At 44.1% G+C, this 24,036-nt stretch overlaps 6 protein-coding genes and 2 long non-coding RNA genes across 13 annotated transcripts; 6 read left to right on the forward strand and 2 right to left on the reverse strand.

The window, feature by feature from the left end:
- The first annotated feature begins 1,468 nt into the window (after positions 1-1,468).
- LOC129597505 (uncharacterized) lies at positions 1,469-3,410 on the forward strand. The gene is made up of 3 exons (XM_055495082.1): positions 1,469-1,872; positions 2,043-2,114; positions 2,188-3,410. Exons 1-3 carry the CDS (start codon positions 1,734-1,736, stop codon positions 3,360-3,362), a joined length of 1,386 nt encoding a protein of 461 aa, XP_055351057.1. The 5' UTR covers positions 1,469-1,733; the 3' UTR covers positions 3,363-3,410.
- Positions 3,411-4,444: 1,034 nt separating this feature from the next.
- On the forward strand, positions 4,445-6,673 carry LOC129597510 (uncharacterized). The gene is made up of 4 exons (XM_055495088.1): positions 4,445-4,905; positions 5,062-5,253; positions 5,821-5,872; positions 6,239-6,673. Exons 1-4 carry the CDS (start codon positions 4,827-4,829, stop codon positions 6,441-6,443), a joined length of 528 nt encoding a protein of 175 aa, XP_055351063.1. The 5' UTR covers positions 4,445-4,826; the 3' UTR covers positions 6,444-6,673.
- An 824-nt stretch (positions 6,674-7,497) lies between these two features.
- Positions 7,498-9,124, forward strand: LOC129597528 (uncharacterized). Of its 3 annotated transcripts, none has more exons than XM_055495122.1 (5): positions 7,498-7,872; positions 7,941-8,291; positions 8,551-8,607; positions 8,699-8,748; positions 8,816-9,124. In XM_055495122.1, the coding sequence occupies exons 1-5, from the start codon at positions 7,698-7,700 to the stop codon at positions 8,948-8,950; spliced, it is 768 nt and encodes a 255-aa protein (XP_055351097.1). In that variant the 5' UTR covers positions 7,498-7,697; the 3' UTR covers positions 8,951-9,124. The 3 variants fall into 3 exon arrangements, 2 of the variants coding, with proteins under 2 accessions (XP_055351097.1, XP_055351098.1); XM_055495123.1 differs by having other exon boundaries at positions 7,499-7,872; positions 8,699-8,752; XR_008691589.1 differs by having other exon boundaries at positions 7,503-7,840; positions 8,699-8,752.
- A 1,607-nt stretch (positions 9,125-10,731) lies between these two features.
- On the forward strand, positions 10,732-13,500 carry LOC129597565 (uncharacterized). Of its 2 annotated transcripts, XM_055495174.1 has the most exons (5): positions 10,732-11,055; positions 11,353-11,391; positions 11,462-12,661; positions 12,728-13,290; positions 13,480-13,500. In XM_055495174.1, the coding sequence occupies exons 1-5, from the start codon at positions 10,896-10,898 to the stop codon at positions 13,483-13,485; spliced, it is 1,968 nt and encodes a 655-aa protein (XP_055351149.1). In that variant the 5' UTR covers positions 10,732-10,895; the 3' UTR covers positions 13,486-13,500. The 2 variants fall into 2 exon arrangements, with proteins under 2 accessions (XP_055351149.1, XP_055351148.1); XM_055495173.1 differs by lacking the exon at positions 13,480-13,500 and having other exon boundaries at positions 12,728-13,469.
- Positions 13,501-13,922: 422 nt separating this feature from the next.
- On the forward strand, positions 13,923-16,732 carry LOC129597566 (uncharacterized). Its single transcript, XM_055495175.1, has 4 exons — positions 13,923-13,947; positions 14,250-14,285; positions 14,397-14,468; positions 14,835-16,732. The coding sequence occupies exon 4, from the start codon at positions 14,936-14,938 to the stop codon at positions 16,628-16,630; it is 1,695 nt and encodes a 564-aa protein (XP_055351150.1). The 5' UTR covers positions 13,923-13,947; positions 14,250-14,285; positions 14,397-14,468; positions 14,835-14,935; the 3' UTR covers positions 16,631-16,732.
- A 31-nt stretch (positions 16,733-16,763) lies between these two features.
- On the reverse strand, positions 16,764-18,010 carry LOC129597570 (uncharacterized). Its single transcript, XR_008691594.1, has 3 exons — positions 17,688-18,010; positions 17,320-17,370; positions 16,764-17,189 (listed from the first exon to the last, which is right to left on the reverse strand). It is a non-coding gene; the product is annotated as an uncharacterized LOC129597570 (long non-coding RNA).
- On the forward strand, positions 17,287-21,008 carry LOC129597569 (uncharacterized). 2 transcript variants are annotated; one of them, XR_008691593.1, is made up of 5 exons: positions 17,287-17,533; positions 17,703-17,839; positions 20,178-20,343; positions 20,500-20,538; positions 20,619-21,008. It is a non-coding gene; the product is annotated as an uncharacterized LOC129597569 (long non-coding RNA). The 2 variants fall into 2 exon arrangements; XR_008691592.1 differs by lacking the exon at positions 20,178-20,343.
- A 12-nt stretch (positions 21,009-21,020) lies between these two features.
- LOC129597568 (uncharacterized) lies at positions 21,021-23,787 on the reverse strand. Of its 2 annotated transcripts, none has more exons than XM_055495176.1 (4): positions 23,588-23,787; positions 22,895-22,960; positions 21,630-22,837; positions 21,021-21,464 (listed from the first exon to the last, which is right to left on the reverse strand). In XM_055495176.1, exon 3 carries the CDS (start codon positions 22,577-22,579, stop codon positions 21,719-21,721), a length of 861 nt encoding a protein of 286 aa, XP_055351151.1. In that variant the 5' UTR covers positions 22,580-22,837; positions 22,895-22,960; positions 23,588-23,787; the 3' UTR covers positions 21,021-21,464; positions 21,630-21,718. The 2 variants fall into 2 exon arrangements, with proteins under 2 accessions (XP_055351151.1, XP_055351152.1); XM_055495177.1 differs by having other exon boundaries at positions 23,507-23,787.
- Positions 23,788-24,036: the final 249 nt, after the last annotated feature.

The raw sequence follows: 24,036 nt of genomic DNA on the forward strand, positions 1-24,036 counted from the left end.
TTTAAAATAAATTTTAAAATTTTTGAAATTCATTTTAAAAAAATTTGAAAAATATGCTAGATCAGTGGATCGGTGTAAGGACGATCTTCATGGTTTTGGTACACCTGAATGCATTTAAACTTTTTGGGATTTTCTAACAGTCATAACTAAACCGAACCGGATGTTGCACGCGAAAACGAACTTCACGCCTCTGTATACAAATTATTCGGCTACAAAATACCATAAAGCAATGGAAAAAAGTGTTTAATAGGGCGCGGCAGCAAAAGTTCCCGTGGATGTGTACATATTTAATTCTATGTACCAGGCCAAATCCCTTAATAATGAAAACTGAAGAAAACTGGACTTCAGTTTTCCTTGGCAAAACGTCGGCACGATAACTGGGATTTAAACGGTAGCTGGCAAAGCAGCAGGTTAGCCTTGTTGCATTGATCAGACAAAGACATCACTATGGCCAGTGTGGGAGGCTCCGGTAATAAGTTACAAGTATGCTGCTTTAATTGGCAAAACTATCGTTTTAAACGCGACTGTGACTTCCCGCATAAATGTGGAGAACGCAATGAAAATTATCGTGCAACGAACTGTGCCAAAACGGTTCCCGTGCGAGGTGCGTTAATTTAAAAACGAAGCGATTGTTTTCCCGTTTGCATTCGTTTGTGTTTAATAAAATTTCAGATTATGATGTGTGTGTTGACCATTATTTAATATTTCATTTGGGTTATTGCCGTTCTAGAGTAGCTTTGGGCGAAATTTGTTTGCGTTGTTGCGTCTACGGTTTCAGAATGGCGTGGGATTAAATTATTGTCCCGTCTACAGACCGTTCTAACTACATTGCGCCAGATCCTGTTGGCAAAACGGAACTTCGAAAGCTCTTTTCCAGGAGTCAGAAAAGCCTAGGAAGTGAAAAGGTCGGCCAAGATTACCTTTGCCTCCCGTTTTCCTTAGCCTTTTCACTTCGCCTTTTTCAACTTCACCTTTATCTTTGCCTTTTCTGCCGTGAAAACCTCACCGTCTCTTTTACCGTTCGCAAACGCGGTTTAAATAACCTTTGTGGTCGATTATCACGGTATCATGACTTAGCACCGTCAAACATTTAACCACCGTCAAAAATTTAACCATTTTCAGAATTAATTAATTTATCGTCGGTATCTAACGTTGGTTAAATTATTGCATTAACTGTTTACACACACATCAAACAATCACGGCCACTTAACGTGTTAATTGAGGTTAATGTTACGTCGGCGGTGCTTGCCTTCCCTGTCGGCCCACCATTCAGATGGGATGCCTTTCGGACGCTCTGATGGCCCAGCGGCGGCCATCAGAGCGTCCGAAAGGCATCCCGGCCCAGCGGCGGCCGCCTGCTTTGTTGCTGTTGCGTTTTGCACACGTTTGCTTCGAGCTGTTCTTGTCGTGTCTGCTTGCACGCTGGCGTCACGAGTCTTCATTTATGTATTGCTTAGTTCTTGCTCAGAACGTCGCTGATTGTGTTCTATATGAGCAACCATTGACTCGGTGTGCAACTGGTCATTAAAGGTCACTGATGTTGCATACATGGCAACTCAGTATTTACTCACACATAAACTTTAATTGTTTGATAGACAAATAAATGTACGTACTACGACGTACTCATCTTGCTATCGAAGCCAGAAAGATGTGCGATGAACTGGCAGCGACCTGGGTTTACGCTTATTTTACTGAATGAGAGAACCCAGTTGTAATAATTTTAGCAAATTCCCATGAAGATGGCACAACCGTTTCTTGCTCTTATGACTCTCCTAATGAGGCGATATCTATTTGTAATTTCTTTGGTGTTTTTACTTGTTGTAATCGTGATTCTCACTTACTTAATGCTCTTCAGTGGAAATGTCAAATCTGGTAAGACACGAACTGTACCCCGTTCAATGGAACATATATAAACACATATTTCGTTAATGGGATTATAAATTTTAATAGAAGGTCCTTTCTTATTTCCGCTGTAGTTTAGTTTGTTGTTAAATTTCTGTGACTGCCTGATTCAAATTTCATTTACTGTATACTCGTTGCAGAAAATGACTGCGAATGCGCGACGACCCAACAACGATCCGCGGGTAACCAGCAAACTGCCAAAAGAGCTGCCAGTAAGTCAAAGCTGCCACTTTCTTTGGACTAAGAGCATTCTGAACTTCGATAACTGAAACGCTTGCTTCGTAGATGTTAGTCAAAACCAACTATCTGAGACCCTGGCTGTCGGAACGCCACCTGCTTTACCGTGGAGTAAATATGAAATCTCCCGTACAGCATCCTTCTCGTTTCCTTACAAGGACTTCCGTGTTCTCGTGTACGAACGAGGCCCTGTCGCCGTCGGAACCACCGAACCATCGGTATATTACTTTTCCCCGGCGCTAATCTTGAACACATCCAGCGCGAATACCTCGTTCAATTGGTTCGAGCAGCGCTTTGTTGTGACCTTTTCGCTGATCATGTACAACAAGGAGTACACGGACCACATCAAAACAAAGATCTTGCAGATCATCAATGTCCAAGTTAAGGACCAAAACCTGCATGTGATGCCCATCGAGGAAATGCGCCTGATCAGTTCAAACCCAGAATGGGATTCCGAGATCGAAGTGGACACGACCTGGCGATCGTATAGCAGCCAATCCGACAGCAGTGAATTTCGCATTTTCTGCACTAACGGGTTCAAATGTCAGCGTTTAAAAGAAGGTATCGAAAAAAAAGGCAGTGAGTTTATTGGCGATATAGAAGTCCATTACGCGCTGGAATCACAGCGGAGTGCGGCGCGCCGCCTAACGCTGACGGCCGAGCACATCCAAACCGGGAAGATGTTTACGGAGCTAGAGCAACGTTATGCCGGGTATGACGAAGTGTATTTGAATGGGGAAGATTCCAAGCGTATGCAGCAAGAAATCGCCAGCAACGTCATGGCCGCGGAGATTGCCGATAGTGAATACGTGAGCGGTGAGCAGTCACCGACGTTACTCAAGTTTATCGAACAGGCGCTCAGTCTGCAGGAAGTCAGTTCGGCCAAGTTCACTCCGGAAATGTGGAAGTCAGTGTACTGGAAAGACGAGAACTCCCGTCCGGATAAGATCACCCGGGAATACCAGAACTCTTTTGACAAGCAGGACCGCGAAACGCAGAGCCGGATTATGGATTACTTTAAGAAAGCGGAGAAGGAGAGCTGGTGCGCGAAGACGGGTGGTGGTGTCAGCGAAGTGGCTTCCGGGAACTTGAAGGTGTGCTCCGACACGAGCAGCTCATCGGCTCAGCGAAACGAGATGGAGAATTATTTGCGAAATATCAATGAAGGACGGAAAGCAACGGAAATGCAGGGCGAGAAGTTTGTGCCGAAAGAAATGTCCTGAAACGGACGAATATTGCCAAGCTCAAACAGACCAGCAATTTTGGGTACAGTTTCGGTAAGCAGCTATAAAAGAATTTGAGGAAAGTTCACTTACAGAAGCGGTTATATGCGGCAAAAGGAAAAATTGTCCCAAAACTTATGTCGTACATTACCCATCCATGGTTCTAAAATTTGAACGCTATTACATTTTGCAACACTCTGTTTTTTGCTATTTAGATAAAAATTTCGAAAATCATCGGCGTTATGAAGACCAACGTGAACTTCCTGGAAACAGTGGTTAATACGTCTCAAACAAACACCACATCTACAACGCCGCCCATCGGAGAAGGAGCTCCCGCTGGCCGGAAACCCTTATCCGATATTCGTGAAGTATTTCACGTCCGCGTCGCCAGCTCCGCCATAACGTACAGGAAGGAAGAAGCAGCTAGTATCTGCCAGTCAGTTTTCAATGCGACGCTAGCGAGTTTAGCGAATATGCGCGATGCATGGCTAGACGGCGCTGACTGGTGCGAAGTGGGCCATATACTGGAAGAAAGGACCTTAGCGTATCCCGCACGCGATTGTTTGCGACCAGCGACGAGCAGCTATCGCGGGGATATTTGCTACAAAGATGTCGGGCAGATTAACAGTTATGTGGCTGCTGAGTTTGGCCAAGATTATAATATGCAGCTGTCCGGGTTTAATTGCTTTGGTATTAAACCGCTGAGCGGAGGTTCGAGAATTTACGGTGGCTATGAATTATTAGTCTTACCGTTCAACCAGCACAGAATAGGACAATATCAGCACACCATTAAATGAAAGCGAAGTACCAGATTGTTAAGAAGGTTTAACCAATGCCGTACGGCTTACCCTTTAGCGAGTCAAAGTTAATTTTGTGGTCCATGAAATCCGGCGTTTCAAAGCTTACCATTCGCAGGCAGTCACAGCCTCATTTAAAATGCCGGTGTTGTGGCAAGAAAAGCACTTAATTCGGACAGTAGACCACAGTCCATGGGATGAGAGATCTTGTTTCTAGGATTACAAATTACCCTCGCGACTTCAGGACGTCCACGATCTGCATCACTTTCTGTACTGTACTCATAATTGCGAGGTCAATATTGTGCTGCCGTGTTTGAGGTTAATTACAGTACTTAATTTCGACAATAATTATTTATGATGAGCTAACCACTTATGGTTAGCTGCAATAGCGTAGTACTTGATATAAGTTCTTAAGTAAATGCGAACGATAACATCATACTAACACAATAATACAAGGACTTGCTATGAAAAAACGGATTCCGTCGATACTGTGAAATCGCGGATTTATCGCGCATCAAACGAAATAATCTTTTCGTGAATGCTAATGCTTTGCTAACAACTGAGCTTTAAATTTTGTCCGTTGATACTGCTCTGCCAACTGATAATTCATTTATTTGACATTTCATTGGAAATTAATTAATGTTCTTTTGCAATCTCCTCGTGCATTATGGGAGGCATAATATCTTGTATCTTTGTGAATTTCGTTCTCCCTATTGGACTGATGTTGTCTGCCGATCTTAGAAGAGGTTTGTCGTAGATCAGAAGTGGTAAATGTAGAAAGGTCACAACAGCGCTGTGTTGGTTTCGTGCAGTCCGTATTGGAGTTGGTAAACTGCAGTTGAACTACAGTATGTTAAGTATCTGTGTGACTGTGTGATGTAACTGAATTTCTCATTTTTTAGTTTTCTCTCTGCAGTGCTACGGGTGCAATAATTACGATCACAATAGCGGTCGAGGCGGTCCCATTCCGTGTTTAAATAAATCAAAAAGTGCAGATATGCATACTGAGAAGAGCCTCGCGGAAATGAGGATTCTGGATTGTCCGGGCAACTGCGCCGAAGTTGTGACAGGATTTACAGACGAGCCAGGGTCCCGTATGTATGGTGTTAACAACCTAAAAAAAATTAACGGACAGCAATCCAAACTGGCCAGTATGCCTTAAATGCAGGCTTGCGTGGAATAAAATAAACTTAAAACATCGACGCTGTTGTTGGCTTTTTAACGAGATTTTTTAAAAATAACAGGAAATAACTCTGGTGTTATCCACAAAAATAATGTACTGCAACAATATGCTGACGCAGCACACTAAACAGTGCAGAAATTAGTTTGTAGGCAAAAATAAGGTGCGTTACAAAATAAAAGCTACGAGAGCGAAAAGTAGTGCCCAGAGTGCTCAAAACTGATTTTATCTGATTATCTGGATGGATTATCTGGACCGCAAAATTAAAAATCGTGCCCAATGCAAAACATTTGCTAACTTAGCTTTTTTTCGTAAGCATGTCCAGAAGCGGTAGTCCTTTGCTTGAAAAATGGCAAGTAACAGCGAACCCATGTTCTTTCAGTGAACAAGGCATTCAGTGGTTCTTTCAGCGCATTGCCAAGGCATGCGTTACTGTTATGGTGGTGATTTGAATTTTGAACTAATCCAATTTTTTTTTCAGAGAAGCGGATATTAAGGTCCTGCCAGGACGATAGCTTCAGTGATATGCCTCTGTATGTATCACCAAAGTCAAAACTGAAAGCCAAATAAACAGGCAAAAATTATATCAATGACCGGTATTTACGCATGATTGTTACCAACGTTCGTGCACATTCACGAAAAACTGCAGTTTTGCGCACTCCCGATTCCCGAACACTTTTGTCGTTTTACTTCATCTAAAACGACATAGCCAAAAGGTTTTGCACATATACAAAGGTGTAAAAACTGGAAAAACGGGCAGCTCGTTATAATATAGGACAAAGTGCCAAAGGTTTAGCTCAGTGATACAAACGACTAATTCACGTGCGGTTGGCACTAAAACTGTATTTCGTCTGTTTCAACATTGTTTTTATTTTCAATGACTTTGTAATGTTTTTCAGATTTTTACACGACAAGCCGCTGGGATGTTATCGAAAGGACGACTGCAACCCTCCTGGCCCATGTCAACATGTTTACTGTATTTGCAACACCCCTCTCTGTAACAACAAGACCGTACTGGAGGTCATTAAATCGGACGCAGACGCATCCGCAATAAATATGTGCCTTTTCTTGCTCTTACTTTCTGCTAATGTCTTTATTACCTGATTTAAGAATATTTTTACGAAACAGTTGTGTTTTTTCGCGAATTTGTTTTGGCTTGCCGCGGACAAGTTATCAGGTATAACGTGCACCGTTTCCTGAGTTGTTTCCTGCAGAAGCATGGCAAGTAAAGCATTAATTTTAATTCAAAATTAATCAAATTTTAATTCAAATTTAGCCCGCGGGTTACTTTACTATGCATGTTGTTCCGTTAATTAGAAATAATCTGCGATCCCATTAATATGTTGACAAAGATAAAGCCCTTGATATCCAGCGGAAACTAGTATATACTGTACTTATCGTCCTTATATATAACGCATAGCAGCAAATTATCGAAATTTCTCAGAAAATATATTACAAAATATACAACAGTAATTAATATGTGCCTTTTCTCGCTCTTACTTTTTCTTAGTGCCTTTAATAATTAATTTAAGAATATTTGAGAAAAGATTTCGGGTTTTTTGCGAATTTTATTGGCAGACCGCGACAAAGTTATCAGGTATCACGTACAACGTTAGAAAATTTCAGTGGTGTAGAAGGCATTGTTTTATGTCGAAAGGATGCGTTTGCGCTCTCGATTAGTAACGTGCTCGTTGCAGAGCGTGATCTGGTGTCAAAATTCCTATGTCTCACACATTGGTGTTGAATTTGTCGGACGAAAACAAGTATCTAATGGTAGAAAAACATCGCTTTTAGACAGAGCAAATGAGAAATTAAAATGCGCACGGAGAATTATCTAACGCCTCGGATACGAGTACTAAATAAAGCAATAAATAATTAATGCACTGCAATGTATTTATAAAATACTACGAGTTCTTCGCTGCCTCGCCACCTGTAAACCGTTACAAATTTGCACCGAGCGTGAAGTACGACATTAATTAATACTGACATATTATTATTACGGTTAACAACCACGATACCATCACAGAGTGATTAATAATTTGCGTTCTCTACCTGAAAATGCATAAGCTGAAAAAGTTCGAGACATAGGAAAACTCGAATGCTGTAGCTAGAATATGGTTCAGTGTTGCTAAGCGGATTTATTTATGGTAGCAAGGTCATCAAAAACCAAAAGAACACAATTGCTTACCTAATAAATGTTACGAGGATTAAGTGGTGGTCTGAAACAATTTTTTTAACGGTGACGGTTTATCCGAAGACGTAGATGTGCAAATGTAGCACGCCCTGTACTATTTACATCACGCTGTAACAGTACCATCGTCGACCACACAGCTCAAAGTTTCTAATAAGGCATTAAAAATGATGACACCGCCAGTGATCCACCGAATTCCATGCATCGCATTATCTGTATTAGCGTTAGCAGTGCCAATCCACGGAGGCCGTGAACAAGCCATTGCCTCCGGACTGCCGTTAATATCCATCACCAACTGGCACGGGGAAGGGTACGGTGATTTACAGATTCGGGGCGATAAAAGTGAATACACAACAGTACCCAGCCATTACTGCTACATGAGCCAGCGGAATGACCTTTGGGTATTACAGATGATCGGGTGTTGGTGGTCGGTACGCGGGGATTCGATGACAGTTATTGCGCTTTCGTGGTCAAACACGAGCGCAGCGTCCCCAAAGTGGGCTCCTTGACGTTGTGTCGGTGTGATCAGATCCTGTACAATGCCAGATCCCCCAAGGATTCCTATAGCGGACCCCCTCCTCAACCGTGGCAGGCCACGGATTCCAAGCTGTTCTCCGTCAAAGACGGATGGGTGGATACGACGCTGGAGTACATTGAAAGTGAGGTCTGTGCTCCCGGTCCGTGCTGTTACGAGAACGTGACAAAAACTCCGGATTTTCCACCTGGATTCGTTCCGAATTACAGGAAGAGCGCAACAACAGGTAATGTTTTTTTGCTGTTGCGATCTTGCTGAAGATTTGTTCTGTTCCTTGCTATAATACGTTACAGCGGTTTGACTACCACTTTAATTTTGAAGTGCTCTAATTTTCTGAAGTGATGAGTTAGCCAGTACTTAGCTATTCTTGCACATAGCAAGCACAGCTGAAAACGTCAGCGCCGTTTTTCTGCAAAAATTCGCAGCGAATGTAGCAGCGCCCATGCAATTGTTAGGATTCCGTTAACTTCAGTTTTGTGTTTAAGGAACGACATTGTCCACGACGACAACCACAACAAGTCAAGAATCTGTGGACGAACAAAGTAAGTCTTAAATTCCTGCAATTCAACTATTCTGTATCTTTATACATACTTCACAACACGTTGATTCTTAATTCGTAATTGGTGTTTCCAGAACAAGGACTGAGCACCGGAATTATTGTTGCCATTGCCGTTGGTGGTGGAGTAGGTAACTTCTACATAAACCGATGTACACTATAGTGCTTGTGTGATCAATTGTTTTTCTGCTTAGCTTGCCTGTATATGCTGTGGAGCTGGGATCTATTACTACTACCGACGTCGAAATTTAAGCCAACCAAAAAGAGGCCGACTTCAGCCAAAACCGAAAAAGAAAACGCCTAAACCGAATGCAATTGCGTGTCGATAAAAAACTTAGACTTGCTCGCAAAAAGTAGACAGCTATTTTACACTGCTGTCCTTCAAATTTTCTGTAATTTTAGCTTTTTTTCAAGTTCTACATCACCATTTTATTTATCTGCAATACTTATAATTGCGACAAAACATTAACCGACAAAACGAAAAATAAACCTCTTTTGGCGTATTGTACTTGTGTTTAGCAATAGCAGTTCTACTGCACGGTCCGCCCTTGACTTACAACTTATCACTGAAAGGAGAGCGTATTAAAGCTGTTCTATAATATAATTTTTTAAAAGTCTTCGCGGCAAAAATTAACGGCTCAGAAAGAAATGGAGTCCTTACAAGACGTACACTGTAATAGCCCGATGAGAGCAGGACGAGCCTTGTCGTTAGGTGTCCGTGTCCTTTCATTTTAGCGTTCCTAAGCAACACGTCGGTCAAAGAGGTTAAAAGTCCAACAGGCCGATCAGTTTTTGATGCCACCAAATCCGTTCACTGTACACTTGACTGTACCGTTTACTGTCCCGCTCCGTGTTGCGAAGCGGGCCTAAAAATATTTTCTTAATTTTGTAAGAATACAGTCAAGAAATAATCCACTTCCTGCGTATCGGTATGGAGGACTTTGCTAGCGGTTGAATGCAACGTCAACCGTAACGACTGCCAGTGCAAGGTTTGATTATGACAATATAACGCTAAATGCAAAATATACCGATTAATTAACATGTTATCCTACTGGTAACTATCCGACGGTTTTGGCACCACCCTTAAAGTGTCCAAAAGATGTACCGCAGAATTTATCCTGTTTGCGAAAAGTAAGGTTGGAGCGTTGTGAATAGTAAAGTGTTCTTGGAAAGCCGCGTACGTATCGCTGACGATCCGGTCCATTTTGCTCATGCAGTGAATATCAGCATTCAGGAACGCGAACTAATAATTATTATTCGTTAAGATGTCGAAGTGCTGCAATATGTTTGACCAAATCCTTGCAGTGTTACCCTGAAAAGCTTCACAACCCGTTTTAGTATTTCGTTCGAAGACAAGGAAACGGCTCTGTCGTACAAGAAATTATAAATAGAATTTTGGTAGGTTGCGTGCCCCAACAGTTGGCACCGAATCCCCATTTAACGCGCCCAGTTAATCTGCTGCACGGAAGAGAAATGTCTTATTATACAGTTACACTGTGCCAGATCGTCGCACGCTACCGTGCGAAGCTGAAAGAATGATGCGGTTCTTTCGTGACAGATAGGAGGCAGATTCTGTTCATCTCTTGCTGCGCCATTGCATTTTGCCATTATCAGTGTTTCCTGCGTACTGATATGACACGTTTCCGTTTTTGGTAAGCTTTCATTAGCCACATCAGGCCAATGAGGCTGTACCGAAAGCAGAAAGTCTCATGTAAATTCTGCACTTCTACTGAACCACCTGGACGCATTAGTGAAACTAGAACGAGAAAAGCAAGAGCAAAACGTCGCGATCATGATGACTATGACAAAATTAATCTGTTATTGTGCTTTTATAAATGCATGCATAGTATTTATTGTACGTATCCTTACTCGCATTCAATTCAGCAGGGTATAATTATATTGCATATTAAAGTAAGTATGCATTGTGCACATGCTGTAATTTGAAGTAATACTCGTACACATTATAATAATTGTAATACACATGCACATTATAATCACACATTACTCGTACACATTATTATTAAGTATTATTATTATTCTTAAGTACAGTACATATTGTAAAACACTGGTTTTGCGCGTTCCACATGTGCGATAGAAAAGGACGCTGTTGTCACGGAGTGTTAACGTTTTCAGGAAGGGCAGTTACAATACAGTACATAAATTTTGCTCAAAACCTTACATAGTTGACGTCGGGGTAGCTTTTGCGCTATGTAAAGCAAAAGTGAAAGCTGCATTTTTGTGCTACTACTTACTTCTACGAGGTACTAATCGAGCATGAATGACGCCGAAGCTCAAAAGAAGCCATCTTTGGACGGACAGCCCAACACTGGACAGGGCCGTATCTGGGCTGTACTTGTTCTTGCTTCGCTGCTAAATTTGCTCTTCGTCGTTCTTTTGGTTTATTTTGAAACGAAGCCTTTGAAAGAACCAGTAGGTAAAGATCACAATTCGATTGTATGCATAAATACGTCTGGGCTATCAAATCCAGTATACAAGGCTGTTTGCGTGCTGCAAAACTGATAAAAAAAAATGTCGATACGGTTGCAACGAAAAGTCCTGTTGACAGTGCTTAAAACTAATTTTCCTGGTTTAATATCCTTGTTATCGCGAACTTTTAAAACGTGGCCTGTTGTTGCGAATGGAAAAAATGTTTTGAATGGCTTATATCCTTTTCATAGCACCATAGCATCTTCGGTAGGACATTTGGGTTATCTGGTTTTTGTGTTTGCAGAGCCAGTTAAGCAGTGCAGCGGAAATGTTACAGCTCCAGGTAAGCTGTTTATTTTTTTAGCTTCGGTGCTCCAATTGGAATAATATTATTAATTCACCCTCTTTAATAGTTTCGAAAATTCTCGGAAGCGTCAGAGCGGGAGCAGCCAATGCGTCACAAACCAACGTACTGCCGACGGCGCTCTCGTGGGGGAAATATCAAGTGACACATTCCTACGTCATGACCGTCCCGTATTACCACCACAACGTTCTGATCTACCAGCAAACCAAGGGCCCGCTCAACACCAGCACCGATGGCCGCGAGAAGTACTACTACCAACCCGCTCTCATGATGAACACCGAAAAGACCCGCGTCTCCATGAATCCGTTCACGAACCGTTACGAACTCCTGCTGCCAGTTGTTCTCTGGAACGAAGCGTACGAAGACCATATTCGCCAGCAGATTATGGATCAAACCGGGAAGAACGATTTCCTTTTGAGCGTCATTCCCATGGAAGAGGTCCGGGTGAAATCGGTCCGACCGAAACCACAAATCCAGCTGGTGACACGGTGGATGGCCTTCGCCAGTCAGCCGTCGGTGGTGACGTTCCGGATTGTTTGCAAGGACAACGAATCGTGCGTGGAACTGCTGCAGCAAATACGCAGCAGTCCACAACAGTTTGTCGGGGATTTGCGGGTCTTCTACAGTCTGGAGAGCCAAGGCAGCACCGGCAAGCGTATGACCGTCACCGCGGAGCACGTACAGCACAGCTCGATGTACGCCGCCATCAACCAGAAACTCCCCAATAAAGACCCGATTTATTTGACATCGGACGATGCGAATACGCTGCAGCGGGAGATTATGAACAACGTCCAGGCCACCGAAGTGGAAGACGAGGATTTCGTCAGCGATGCCAGCCAACCCACCTTGATGGGCTTGATCAACGAAGCGCTGGGGCTGGCGACCCGCAGTTCCAAAGATTTCGAAGAGCACATGTGGGATTCAGTGTTTTGGAACGATGACAATGCACGCCCGGATAAGGTCACCAAACGGCTGAACGATGTCGCGCGGAAGCTGGATGCGCAGTCGCGATCCAAATTGCGGACCGAGCAGGAGAAAACCCAAAAGTTTGGCGTGCAAGCTGACATCAGCGGGTCGTACAAAAAGGTCACCGTCGAAGCGGGCGCGAATTTCGGGCAGGAAGCGGTCGAGCTTACTAATAAAGAAAAAGAGGAATTGAAGAGGGCGGTCGAAGAATCGAAAGGCAAGTCCGTGGTCGAGGGAGAATTATTCGTCCCGAAGGCGATGGAGTTAAAGCGTATTAACAACGGTAAAACGAGCATCGCATAAAAGCAATCATTTCAAATACATTGGCAGAGTATGGCTTTCATCATAGGAAATATTCGATCTGGCGCAGCATTAACCACCACCATCGTTCGCGTCTCCAAAGCCAAATCGCAAATAAGCGATATTATAAAGATCATTGATTTACACGGGGAGAACGCGACAGCAGACCAGATCTTCGTGGCCGCGGACCGTCAGCCGGAAGTCTTTCACGTGCGCGCCAAAGAAAGCTTTATCTTGTTCACGCGTGAAGAAGCCATCGAAATTTGCCGACAGTACAGCGCGAAGCTGGCCTCCGTGGCGCAGGTGGAACGCGCCTGGGTGGAAGGAGCCGACTGGTGCTCGGCGGGCCATGCGGACGATAACCGTGTGGCCTATCCGGCGCATGTCTGCTACACGTACGCTAAGAGCTTCGACGGTAGCACGTTGCTGCCGCTACAAGAACGCTCGGCGTCGTGCAACGACGAAGAAGCCCATAAGAAATCTTTCGTCTATCAGACTAATACGAAAGACGAAGATGGCGGGTACAAGGAGTCCTGGCGCTTTGGTGTAAACTGCTGGGGTTTGAAACCCAATTCAAAAGTAAACGTACAGCATGGCGGCAGGATGCTGCAGGTGTGGTACTTTAACTCAACCCACTACAGCCAGTTCCGCGCTTGACAGCGATAGAAACCCCATAATACTCAGTAACGAAAAATCACCGGGTCGACGGTGTGTTATGTCTGTGAACATTCATCGTAGAAATCAAGACGCACCACGAATGACCAGTGTTCGATCTTTCAATAGCATATCTGACTTAGCTAGGTTTGAACTTTGCATCCGAAAGAATATACGACTTCCAAAGAAGTTACAGAGATGTTAGTTCTTACGCAAAGGTAAATAACAAACCGATAGCCGGGGCAGTTTGTGCATTCGTATATTATTGCAAAAACGAGAGTTAAAGAGCAACTGAAGGGGATCGATCCAGAAGAAGGCGTAACATCGTTCCACAGCAAATACAAGTACGATTATTGACCGTAACTCAATCAAATCCTTCAAACATCTACTTTGCAGAGGCGTAGAGGCTTCAGGTTCAAGGGGTGTTTGTCAAGTATCAAAATCTGCCAATGAGTAAGAATTACCCCGGTACCGTAACATGCACGGCTACTTGCATGTGGTGTCTCCGATTTCTAGCCTTGAAAAGAACTGAAAAGAGAGAAGACGATTTGTGAGAACCTGGCATGCGATGTGAAATCGATTAGCTGAAGCTCATCCCGAAAGTCTGTTTCCACGGTGAGTGCAACAACTCAGCAAAAGATTGTGATGTTACCAGTATGTGTACGTACGTACCTGTACTAAACCAAGTAAAATTTCGCTTTAAGGCTTTAACCAACATTTTGTTGCGCCATTACGTAAGTACTACTCCTTACTATTTGAGCTGTACTTATCAGAAGGGACGCTGTAGTAAAATAATAACATCAGAAGAATAATGAGTAACACAGAAAATCCAAAAGTCGTATTTCCTAAAGTGTACATTGCTCTTGCCATAGCTTTAACTTTAAATGGAATACTTTTACCCCTTGTAATAATCGCAGGAACAAAAGGGTTCAGGAGTCAACCTACCACAAAAGGTTAGTCCTTTTCTAATCTGGAGGTACTGACTAGCTTTGTCAGCGGTCAAAAAGTAAATGTTGTTGTTCTTCTGAACTCTTACTGTATTGAACGTAATCCTTTTTTTGTAGATGCGGCCCAATCCCACCGTGGGACTGCGCAATCCCAGTGCCCGAGCCCACAGCAAAACCAAAGCTTACGCGGTACGTGCATAATATAAAGTGTGTGTTGACTGTTTAGGATAAATTATAGGATCGCTTTCCGCCACAATATTGGCCAAAGCGCCATGGAGCATTCTGTGTTCACAAAAACTGGGAGAGCCAGCGCAACGTATGTTACCCATAAATCGCTTCTTTGAGCGAAGACTTTAATTTATACCGTTTATAATTGGTGACTCAAGTGTGCGTCAGGATGGTCAGTTAAGTGCTACTCAGCCTGACTAATATCCTGGCAATTCAGAAGAAAGAGAACGATTTCCTAATACGTACAACTTCGAGCATACATAATCCTTAATTATCCAGTTATTAAAATTCGCTTTGCCTAATGGTGATAATTGGTTTTTTCCTCAGCGGGCGCGTCTGGAAATGCTGTCGCAGCATCGGGCAACACGACCGGAAGCACTCTATCTGCCCTCACGTGGGGTCGCTACGAAGTGGTCCATTCCTACGTGATGGTGGTCAACTACTCGCACCACAACATCCTGATTTTCCAGCAGAATAACAACACCAAGAACGACTCCACCTTCGTGTACTACTATTACCAACCAGCTCTTTTCTTGGACCTACCTAAACTCGGCGTTATCAACAACCCCTTCACCCAGAAATACGAGCTGCATCTCTGGGTTCTGATGTGGAATCAGGCGTACGAAGAGCACATCCGCCGGAAGATCCGAGAACAAGCTCCCACCACCAACTTCGTCTTGAGCATTCTGCCGATTGAGAGTATACGCGTCAAGCCGGGCGGACTGGCCAAGCAGTACCAGTTTGTGGACCGCTGGATCTCCTACACATCGCAACCGCACTACGTGGTTTTTCGGATAATCTGTCAGAATAACGAGACATGCACAGAGACCGCACAGAGAATCCGCGAAGCGCCGGGTGCGTTTATATGGGATCTCCGCGTGCAGTACAGTCTGGAAGGACAGACCAGTGTCGGGAAATCGATTGCTGTGCGAGCCGAGCATGTCCAGCAGACATCGCTGTATGCGGCTATCAACCAGAAGCTTCCGCAGAAGAACCCGGTGTATCTGATTTCGGCCGATGCGAATAAACTTTCCACGGAGATCGCCAATAATATTCAGGGAGTTGAAATCGAAGACGAGGACTACATCGCGGAACAGAACGCTCCTACACTGATGGCACTGATCAACAAAGCCCTGCAGTTTGTCTCCAATAACACCAAGGATTTCGATAATGCCACGTGGAATTCGGTGTTCTGGTCCGATGACAACACGCGCCCCGATAAGGTCACCCAGGATGCCAACGAACTGTACTCCCAACTGGACTCCACTTCGAAGTCAAAATTCAAGCAGGAAGTTGCCAGCTCCAGCACCGAGGGATTCAACTTCAAAGTAGGCGCAACCTTTAGCGGAAAAGATTCGTCGGGCAGTGGTTCCGTGGGTGCCAATTCCGAAAACACCCAGTCAGCATTAAGTGAAAAAGAAGTGGACAAACTGAACAAACTGCTGAAGGAAGCCAAGACCAAGAGCGAATGGCAGGGAGAGAAGTTCGTCCCGAAACCAATTGAGGTCAAACGCATGAACACCGGGAATATCAAAGTCGGAACGCAACTATCGACGACACAGTTACGGGTGAAAGTCTCGACGTCCATATTGACTGACTCGATCAAGCTGGTGGATATCGAGCCGGGTGAAGTCAGCAACATCTTTACGACAAAACCAGCTGGCAAGGAAGTTTTCCTGGTAAAAGCTCAAAACGATTTCACCCGGTATAACAAGACGGAGGCCGCCAGTGTCTGTAAAACCCTTAACGCTGTACTGGCTAGTGTCGAGCAAATGCACGATGCATACGCTGCCGGCGGAGAATGGTGCTTCACCGGGCATACGAGTACGACAAATGTAGCGGCGTACCCGGGGACTGTTTGCCATAATTACTACAAGACCACACGGAATAACGCGACGGTGTACCTTTTGCGGACGGTCGTCTGCGATGGGATGGCGCAATACAGAAAGACATTCCTCTACAAGACAGCAGGGACACAGGGATCTGTTACTGTGGACGCGATGCGGTTTGGAGCTAATTGTTGGGGTTTGCGGCCGGCACGCGGCGAGAAACTGAAATATAAAAGCGATACACTGACGGTGATGCCGTTTAATAAGACACATTATAGTCAGTTTTATGAGTAGAAACGTTTTATTTGTGACTTCCTTTGCAGTGTAGTAATTAGCCTTTTCATATTGAAGCCAAAGCGAACTGTGATATCACATAAAATATGGAAATGTCATTTTGGGTCAAATATCACACGAGATACGAGCAGCTGCAAGATCGAACTTGTGCCGAGGGAGAACTGATGCTCAAACTGTAGAATCGACAGGGAAACATTTACTGTGGTATACATAAGCTGTCCGCGCAACCCGACAGAGCAAAAGTTCCATGATCTACATTGCAACCAAACCAATTTCCAACAATTATTGCAACTCACGGGGCAGAAAGCGCAAACAAATTAAATGTATCGAGGAACAGCTTACAGATACATGATAACAAAGTAAAAAATTTACGACGAAATTCTAAAAAAATTAGCACGTGCGTGATGGAGTCGGCTGACACAGAGGTGTAAGATGCGACTAACACAATCCCGATTCCTTCATACCTTTTCATATGTAACTCTTCCAATGGTTTACGCATCCGCTTCAGCAAAAATATAGCTAGAGGCTAAAGTCAGTGCTGTAACATTATACTGCTCTCCTAAAACAACAATTTATTATTTATGATACAAATAAATCAATATCAATTCCACCCTAGTAACAATGTACTGCAAGTATAACGAAAATGTAGTAGCTCCGGAGTGCACTTTCTATAGATAGCTGCAGCTCACTGGAATGTGTGAAATAGGTCCAAATGCGGAAACGATCTGCGTCATAAATATCTACGATTAGTACAGTACGTGATAGACAACGATAAAAGCTTACTGCAGACTGCTGATTCCGCCTTTTACTGCAATTATGACCTCATTTCAAGTTTCTTAGCATCTGTACCTTGCTAAATAATCGGAATACTTGCAAAAACGGCTCTGATTTTGAATTTTCAACGTAAGTATTTACGATAATTCAGTTTGGTAACGTCACTACATACGTATGCCTATTCAGAACCTCGGAAAACACGGAAGTTCTTCTTGAGCTTATGGAGCATATTGCATATAATAACAATAATATCTACACTTTTTACACGAGCAGCCGCAGTTACCTGTTATGAATGCAGAGAGTATTCTCCTGAACAACCAAAGCTGGTATGCCCTTCATGGTACGAGACCAGGAACTTGAGCGCTTATGTCAAGACAACCTGCCCTGGCTCAAGTTATTGTGCTGAAGTGTCGTACGAAACGGATCGTGGCACAAGTAGGCAACAAACTCAAGAACATTGTAAAGTTTGCATTTTACAGTATTTAAAAGTAAATGTAATCATTCAAAATAGCTGTGTGTTTTTAGTCTTCAGAATACAAATCAGTACAGAAAAATATGAGGTAACCAAACAGGGAATGTCAGTATCACAACAGAAGTAGTTTATCCACTTTTCCACTCGCTGCATTGTTTCAATGACTGAAACCCGTTTCTGGTGGTCTCCAAGGACAGCGGCTGCCGAAGAAATTCGTCTGAGCGAATCTGTCCAGTGTGATTACGCAGTCGCTCTGGCGCATTAAACGCTGCAAATACAGCTAAGGCTGCGAATACATGTAAAGCAGAAACCTAGCGAACAAACTACCGAAACCAGAAGGAGCCAAGCACGAACCAAGTATACTAGCCTTAAATTCTGACATGTTTTCGGGAAACGGGGAAAGTACGTGAACCCGTTGACGGGCATTGGTGTCTGGAGGCGACAAGGTATTTGGGATTTTTTCCCCAGCGATCGGCAGCAGTTAATCGTTATCCCATAACGTAATAAGCAACAAGGGAGTTTAAAGCAGCAATAAAAACATAATTTGAACTTTTGTATTAAGTTAATTAAGAACAATAGATGCGCGAAAATCGCTAATTTTGAACTTTCTGACCTCTCTTAGGTTTTGCTAATTAACTAATTAGTGGATGAATAATTAAACCCAAGATAAATCAATAAGGTACCACTGACAACGCTTTATTCGAAAATGTCTAATGCGGATTCTAAAAGTTGAACCATAGATGGCCACAGTCCGTTAAAAACGTGTGTCGCCTGCCGGCACTATTGCCCATGAAGAGTTATGAATACAAGGGCGGGTGCACTTTCGACAGATACTGTACTTTTCATTACGTAACGGAATAAGTTACTGTCGGTTCGGACGCAAAACATGCGCCATGTGGTTTTGGTTGTTGAAAGCTGGCAGAAAATGGGGCTCCAGAACGGCACCCCGGGCGGTCGTCATGGCAGTCTTGATGCTTTAGTTCTGATTGTAATTCTACCGCCAGTGTATGACACTGTACGTAGCACTGTGAAATGGCAGCACACTCTGCTGCTCTCTACCTTCGATACCGAATACCGCTTGGGCAAGCAAAGCTATGGAACCGCGCAGCTTTAAAGAAACATGCGAATTTAGAGTTTTGACCAGTCTCGGGCGATTGCAAACTGTAATGACCAAATTGGTGATGTTGACCTTTGAGACAGCCTTATTTAGATTACATCCTGATCCGGCCGCTAATGTGTTAGAAAAAGTGCGAGTGACCACTAATATTTGGTTCGGCGCCAATCGCTTTTGCAGCTGGATCATTCCCGCCGCTCTCCCTATACCCACCACTGCGGCCGCACCAGGAAACGTGCAAGTCCGAATGATGCACGCAGTGTAAAGGCGGCTCGGCGTGTTCATCAAGGCAGCAAGTGCAATGTTAAATTGCACAAAGGCTGCTTCGTGAAATTCCGTATGAGAGAGTGATGAAAGTTTGCGAAGGCATATTGTCAGCATCGCTTGTTTTCTATATTTTATATATGAAGTAGTGGTCAAAATGCAAAGAAAAGGGTTTCAGCAGTTTTTAATTTTTTGCTGACCAGTGGTCAATTTGTTGACCACTGATGTACTACTGTTTTGAAGCACTTTTTTGGGGTATTTAATGAAGTAATTGATTTTACGTATTTCCTGTTTTTTTAATTATTACAAAATTAAACGTTTGTATGCAGTAGACTGTCCATGGGCATTGTTGTCAGCAGGCGACATAGTCACCACCGCTGACCGATGGGCAGCACAAGCTCACAAAAAACTCTTTCTTAACTGAATTTTTTTATCGGGAAATCCAGATTTTCAATAGGTAACTCACACTCCTTCGGGTACCGCCCGCTGGAGGGTTAACTGCACTCGCTGGTTATTTGGTGGAAAGCGGTTTGCCTGTAGCGCACAGAACTTAACTGTTCCTAGAATGGTATATGTTCCTAGAATTCCTGTTCCTGGAATGTACGTATATGGTAGCTCAAGAGTTACTTCTGCAGATTTTCTAGAAGAGAATGAAATATGCGGAAAGAAAGGCGAAGGTCACTAGATGTGTTCTAGTGACCTTACGCCGAACGTTTTAGTCAAATGTTGTAATTCAGATTTTCCGCTTTCTTCGCACCATGACCGGGTAAACGTTCCACAACAACATGTCCTCGCTTTATCTATGTGCATTTCAAGCTAACTGCCTAGCTGTATTTTTAAAAAAGGCTCTGCAGAGGTAGAGAGTTCGCATAGTCGTCCCAGTAAATTATAAGGACGTCATGAATTCAATGTGGCTCATTTAGGGCGCGGAGAGCGAACAGCTTTTTTTGCCCCCTCACAAGTCAGGCTGGTCGATCACTGCAGCGTTCTGCGGAGACTATAATTAGACCGGAAACAACGGATTTCATTGCAGCCAAAAAGCGAAAGCGGAATACTGGCCTGGTGTATCGATTGATCGAGACGTGTACTGTATGTGTGGGAGTGGGATCAACCCACTCATATTCACTTATACACGTTCTGAGTGTGTCTGGCTGGGCACGTGCTAACTGTAGAAACCGGTTTTCGCTGTTTTCGCTAAACGCATAAACCCTTTCTTGCTCATCATGTAAATTTATTCCTTTGCAGAACTTTCACGGGAAAGAACTGTCTTGGTGAATATGGTCTGTAAGTACACACAGTATACCTCTGATTGGATACGCTAAATTATTTATTGTAGGTAAAAACGAATACAGTTTGTGTTTTAGAGCATCAAGCCACCTGAAAAATCCAAAGCCCGGGTGCACTTTGGATGAAGGCAGCGGTGTTCGTCATGTTACGTGCTTGTGCAATACTGATTTATGCAACAACAGAACACTGGCAGAGCTAGTCGCTGCACGATCCGCTTACAATACTTTCTCTCCATTTTTGGCGCTTTCCGCCGTTGTGATGACCAGCCTTCGTTCGCTGTTTAAAATCCTAAAATCTCAGTGAGAACGCTAGTTGCGGAACGTGCAAAATGAAGATTAAGTTTTGTCAAAGAACAATACGATTAGTAAAACGGTTTGTAAATGTTTGTGTCCCATTCGTGCGTCCGGTGTGTGTATCCGTTAAATGATTTTTTTGCCTACTTTATTGTGTCCTGATATTGCCCGAAACTGCTCTTGTTAAACGGCAATACGAGTAGTTCATGCCCATCGTAATACTTTATCTCGCGGCCCAACGGTCTTATTCCGTAACAGTTTAAGCCCGATTGGGCCTCATCATACCACTGCCCGGTTTCAACACCAACGTACGACAGAATTTCAGCAGTGTCCCTATAGCACACATCCGCTCTGTACGTGGCATCGGCACGGCCACCCATACAGGCATGTGGGCCAGTGTCGCCAGTTCACATCTGAAGACATCCCGGCAGATGTTACTGGCTTGGGGTTTGGTAAAGGTCACCGAGGTGCGCGCTGCCCGCACGTAAAAGGCTTCCCGGATATCTGATGGCTGCTTCTTGTGAATGGTTAAGCTCCGTCTGATGGATACGTTGCGTCAGCGGTTTCCGTTAAACTGCCTGCGTAATTGAATCGCGTCTTCATAACGCCGACAATCTTGGAGATCCTGATCTAAAAAAGGCAACAAAAACTAAGTAGCTTGTTATAATTACAATTCAGTCAGGTTTCGACAACAAGCGCCGCAATACACATTTGGCTGAATGAACGCACAAATACTGAGAATTCAGACTGAAAGGTCATGCAGTTAAATTAAGAGCTGGGATGACCTTTACGTACCGATAAAGACCCGAAATTCGTCGTCTGCTTCAACGAGGCCAAGTTGGTCCGCCTGAGCGCCAGTTCCTTCGGGATAAACCGCGTACCCTTCATCTCGGTGACCTTTCGGCCTTCGTTGATATTGCGCAGATAATCCTCCATCTCGTCGCGCTGCGAGTTAGAACTGCCTTTGTTCGTGCAGGCCGACACTCCACGCCCCCGGCCCCCTCGATTCCAAAATTGGCGTTTCCGCATTTTTTCTCGCTCTCTTGTTTCTTGAAGTAATCCATGATGCGGTGCTGGGTCTCCTGGTCCTGCTTGTCAAACGAATCCTGGTATTCGCGTGTGATTTTATCGGGGCGGGCGTTCTCTTCCTTCCAGTACACCGATTCCCACATCTTTGGCGTGAACCACGCCGACGTGGTCTCTTGCAACTTGAGCGCTTCCCCGATGAAGTGCATGAGCGTCGGCGACTGGTCACCGCCGATGAACTCCGCATCGGCGATTTCCGCCGCCATCACGTTACTGGCGATCTCCTGCTGTAGCTGCTTGGCGTCTTCCCCGCTTAGATACACAACGGTTCCCTGGAATTTCTGCTGCAGTTCCGTGAAGAGCTTCCCGGTCTGCACGTGCTCCGCGGTCAGCGTGATGCGGCGGGCCGATGAGCGCTGCGACTCTGACGTATAATACACTTCCGCGTCGCTTAATAAATTCACTGTCCCGTTAACCAGACCGTCTTTCAGTCGCTGGCATTTCCATCCAGTGGCACAATACACCAGAAAAATCAGGGCATCCGCTTGGTTGGAGTACGGATGCCAAGAATTTTCCACTTCGTAGTCGGGATCCCATTCGGGATTCTCGATGGATAGGCGGATGCTTTCGATGGGCATGATGCGCAGCTTCATCACAGGCTTCTCCGTAAGCTTCGTCAGTTCCTGCTTAATGTGGTCAAGGAACTTTTGGTTGTACATGATCGCGGAGAACTCCACGGTAAGCGCTGCTCGAAATGATTGAACGAGAGATTCGTACTGCGGGCATTAATTAAAAGTAGAGGGGCGTAGTAATAGACGCCAGCTTCCGGAGTGCTGGTGGCAGTGGCGGTTCTTTCTCGTAGATCAGGATTCGGTAATTCAAGTAAGGAACAGAGTATCTGGCGGTCCGCGAGATCTCGCATTTGCTCCAAGTGAGAGCGGTCGGTGGGGCGGGTTCAGGATTCGTCTGCCCTTCACCTAAATCAGCAGAATTCAGCGTCAGAAAATACGCCATAATAATTGTATCAAATTAACCAGCTGCTCGTTGTTGGGCGTCTCTGGCAGTTCCATTGGGCGATCGCGCTGCACCAAGACTGCTGCCTGTAAAATCCCAGTTAATTGTTAAATATTTATAACTTGCTCTCATTGAAATCTCTGCAACATTATGCTGTTTTAGCAACGTTTGAAGAAAGCGCGACAAAATTCGCGCGCGACCTTTATGGTATAGTACTAAGGTGCATCTATCCGTTTTACACGTAGAGGATGAAATTCGCGACAATCACGACTACTCAGTAGTCAGTACGTACCATGAGGAGTACGAGGCAAGCGACAACTCTTTCCCATCGCTTTAGTAAATTTTATCACTTTCCCTGCTGCATCTTACCCGTGTGCAGGCGCTCACGTGATACTTGATTTTAGCCGTTTCACGTCGGTTTGCAGCTATAGTTGATTGTGCAAACTGATAAAGAATATAGAGAAGAGCATGGCAGGCCAGATTTTATCGCCGGCTCAGTAAGCGCTGATTACAATGGATACGATATCAGTATCATGAGAGCGCCTGCACACGGGTAAGATGCAGCAGGGAAAGTGATAAAATTTACTGAAGCGATGGGAAAGAGTTGCCGCTTGCCTCGTACTACGTTCTACCGTTTCTCGAAATAGCACGACGTATATCAGGACGACAATAATCAGCAGCAAAATCGTTAAAACGATCTGTAACACCCGTACATCGGATAAAAATCTCCACAGGCGATGACGAACCATTTTCTTTGGATAAAAGTATGAGATACTACAAGCTACAGAATCGGCAGCATAAATAATGAATGTGTTTTATTGGTGCATAATTAAAGACATAAAAATATGAAGAACAGTCACAATAGTGCAAAAAGAATATTATCAATAACATCATTAATAAGGTATCCTATCATGGGACACAATCGTTTTCTCTCAAGCAACTGGTGCCTTAATAACGTTTCCTAACAACAAAAACTGTACTGCTTTCTTCAGTATAAGAGCTTATGTTATCATATGAAGTATGATTAATTAAACGGCTACATTTACTATTAACGGCTTCCTGGGCATCTCTTTTCTTGGGGCCGCTCGATACCACATGCGCTGTAGCTTGACCAAAAAATATCAATAACCAGCTTAAAACGAGCAGCCATAAAGGAAACCGT

Source organism: Paramacrobiotus metropolitanus, unplaced genomic scaffold (assembly GCF_019649055.1).
Source record: "Paramacrobiotus metropolitanus isolate TYO unplaced genomic scaffold, Prichtersi_v1.0 Parri_scaffold0000106, whole genome shotgun sequence".
Classification (NCBI taxonomy): domain Eukaryota; kingdom Metazoa; phylum Tardigrada; class Eutardigrada; order Parachela; family Macrobiotidae; genus Paramacrobiotus; species Paramacrobiotus metropolitanus.